The sequence below is a fragment of the Marmota monax genome, unplaced genomic scaffold, assembly GCF_021218885.2.
Source record: "Marmota monax isolate L192 unplaced genomic scaffold, Marmota_monax_Labrador192_F-V1.1 WCK01_AAM20220418_F8-fsc02837, whole genome shotgun sequence".
Classification (NCBI taxonomy): domain Eukaryota; kingdom Metazoa; phylum Chordata; class Mammalia; order Rodentia; family Sciuridae; genus Marmota; species Marmota monax.
In genome coordinates this window covers 6,651-8,393 of record NW_026694857.1, presented here as the reverse complement: position 1 = coordinate 8,393, position 1,743 = coordinate 6,651, and the positions used below count along the sequence as shown (strand labels likewise).

Below are 1,743 nucleotides of genomic sequence, written 5' to 3'. Positions count from 1 at the left end.
GGGACTTTTATTTTTTTTATTTTTATTTTTTTTTTGCTGCTTTATACACAGGAATGATTTATTTTACACATTAGTCACGACATTTAGCCTGTAAAAATTAAAAACATTTCTTAATATGTCTCAAAGGCATAATGAATTCCATAATGATGTTTTCACATTAACCAGTATGACAAAGCAGAATTTAAGACTATGATAACAATTCAAAATAAAATTTACAAAACAGGCACTTGGAAGTCAGCTACTGTGTAATTTTCACAGTTGATGTTATTTGTACACATTTCATCAAAGGTTATCAACCAGTGAAGCCAATGTTCCTTTGATGCAGACTCACAAACAGGTTTAGGTTCCAAACACTGTGTTCTGGTTGTGATACATGCAAGACAGACCCTAAATAAGAAAAGTCTTCTGAAAGAAAAAGAAGAAAAACAAAAAGCAGCCAGGAATGAAAGCATTTACAAGCATTTGAATAAGGCCTTTAAATATTAAGTCAGTGTTTTAAACCCCTTCATTCTCAGGTAAGGGATTAAGAGGCTGAGAGAGAGATCGTCTGCGAGGGTGAGGATACTGGAGGTTGGCAGTGTCAGCATCGCAAGAGGGCTCTAGCAGAGGAGGAGGAGGAGGAGGAGGAGGAAGGAGCTGGGCATAACTGGACCATCTCGATCCAGCCCGTGGGGAATCCAGAGGGGGAAAGAAATACCTGAAACAACGGAGACAGGAACAAAACACCAAAACAAAACAGGAAAAAAAAAAGAAAAGAAAAAAACAAAACAGAAGAAAAAGAGAAAAGTAGTAAATACAAAGAGAACCAAAGAGGAGAAAACACATGCTGGAAAAAAAAAGCTTTAGTATATTCATGCCAAACTAACAGAACATAATAGCACAAACCAAGACCATTACTCAAATCAAGACTGCTTAAGCAAGTATAGAAACTTGAAGGGAAGAAATACAATCTGTTAAAATATCAAAGAAATTATCAGTATGAATGTTACAAAGACATTAATTTTATAAATTTAAAATGTTGTCTAACCTCTCAGAAATATGTCTGATGCCGTTCTGTAAATTGGCAATCTAATGTGCTTTCTCGCTGAGAGCAGTGCTCCATCTGTAGCAGCAGCAGGCACACGTTTTTTTAGTGCATACATGATACTGAAAACCAATTTGAATACACTTTCACATTGTATTTCTGGCTATTGCAACATACTTTTGAAGAAATACAATCATTAAATATACTTATTTTTCTGCAAAAACCTTAAAATAGCTACAGAATTTTGATATGTAAAAGGACTCAAAGAATTATTATGCCCTATTATCATTATTGCGCCATTGTATAACTTACCCGTAATACTTATGCATTTTAGCAAATGTAAAGATTTATAGCCATGTCATCAAGATCAGAGCCTTAGAGGATATGAACAAACCAAAACAGCAAACTAAAGGAAGTCCTGATACATGGGATTTGTAAGTTAATTTGCATGCACACTTTTAGCAAAACTGTAACTGATTATATTTCCAAATTGTGTCTTGAAGGAAACTTTAAGCCATGAAATCACATCACAAAAATATACATGCACATATCAGAAACATTTAAGTCTTTAGTGAATATGATTGGAAACATATAAAGCTGTTTCCATTTCCCACCAAATTATGAATGAAACAATACCAAACACTCCACTTGGCTACAAACTGTACAGTCAAATTACTTTCATCTTACTAACACTACTTTGCTAATTTCCTCATTTACTA

At 34.1% G+C, this 1,743-nt stretch overlaps 1 protein-coding gene across 1 annotated transcript; it reads left to right on the top strand.

Moving 5' to 3' along the window:
- Positions 1–528: 528 nt before the first annotated feature.
- On the top strand, positions 529–629 carry LOC124080477 (histone-lysine N-methyltransferase SETD1B; the record flags this gene model as incomplete). Its single annotated transcript, XM_046426393.1, is given in 1 exon segment — positions 529–629. A coding segment is annotated over 1 exon segment (101 nt), but the record flags the coding sequence as incomplete, so codon positions are not given.
- Positions 630–1,743: the final 1,114 nt, after the last annotated feature.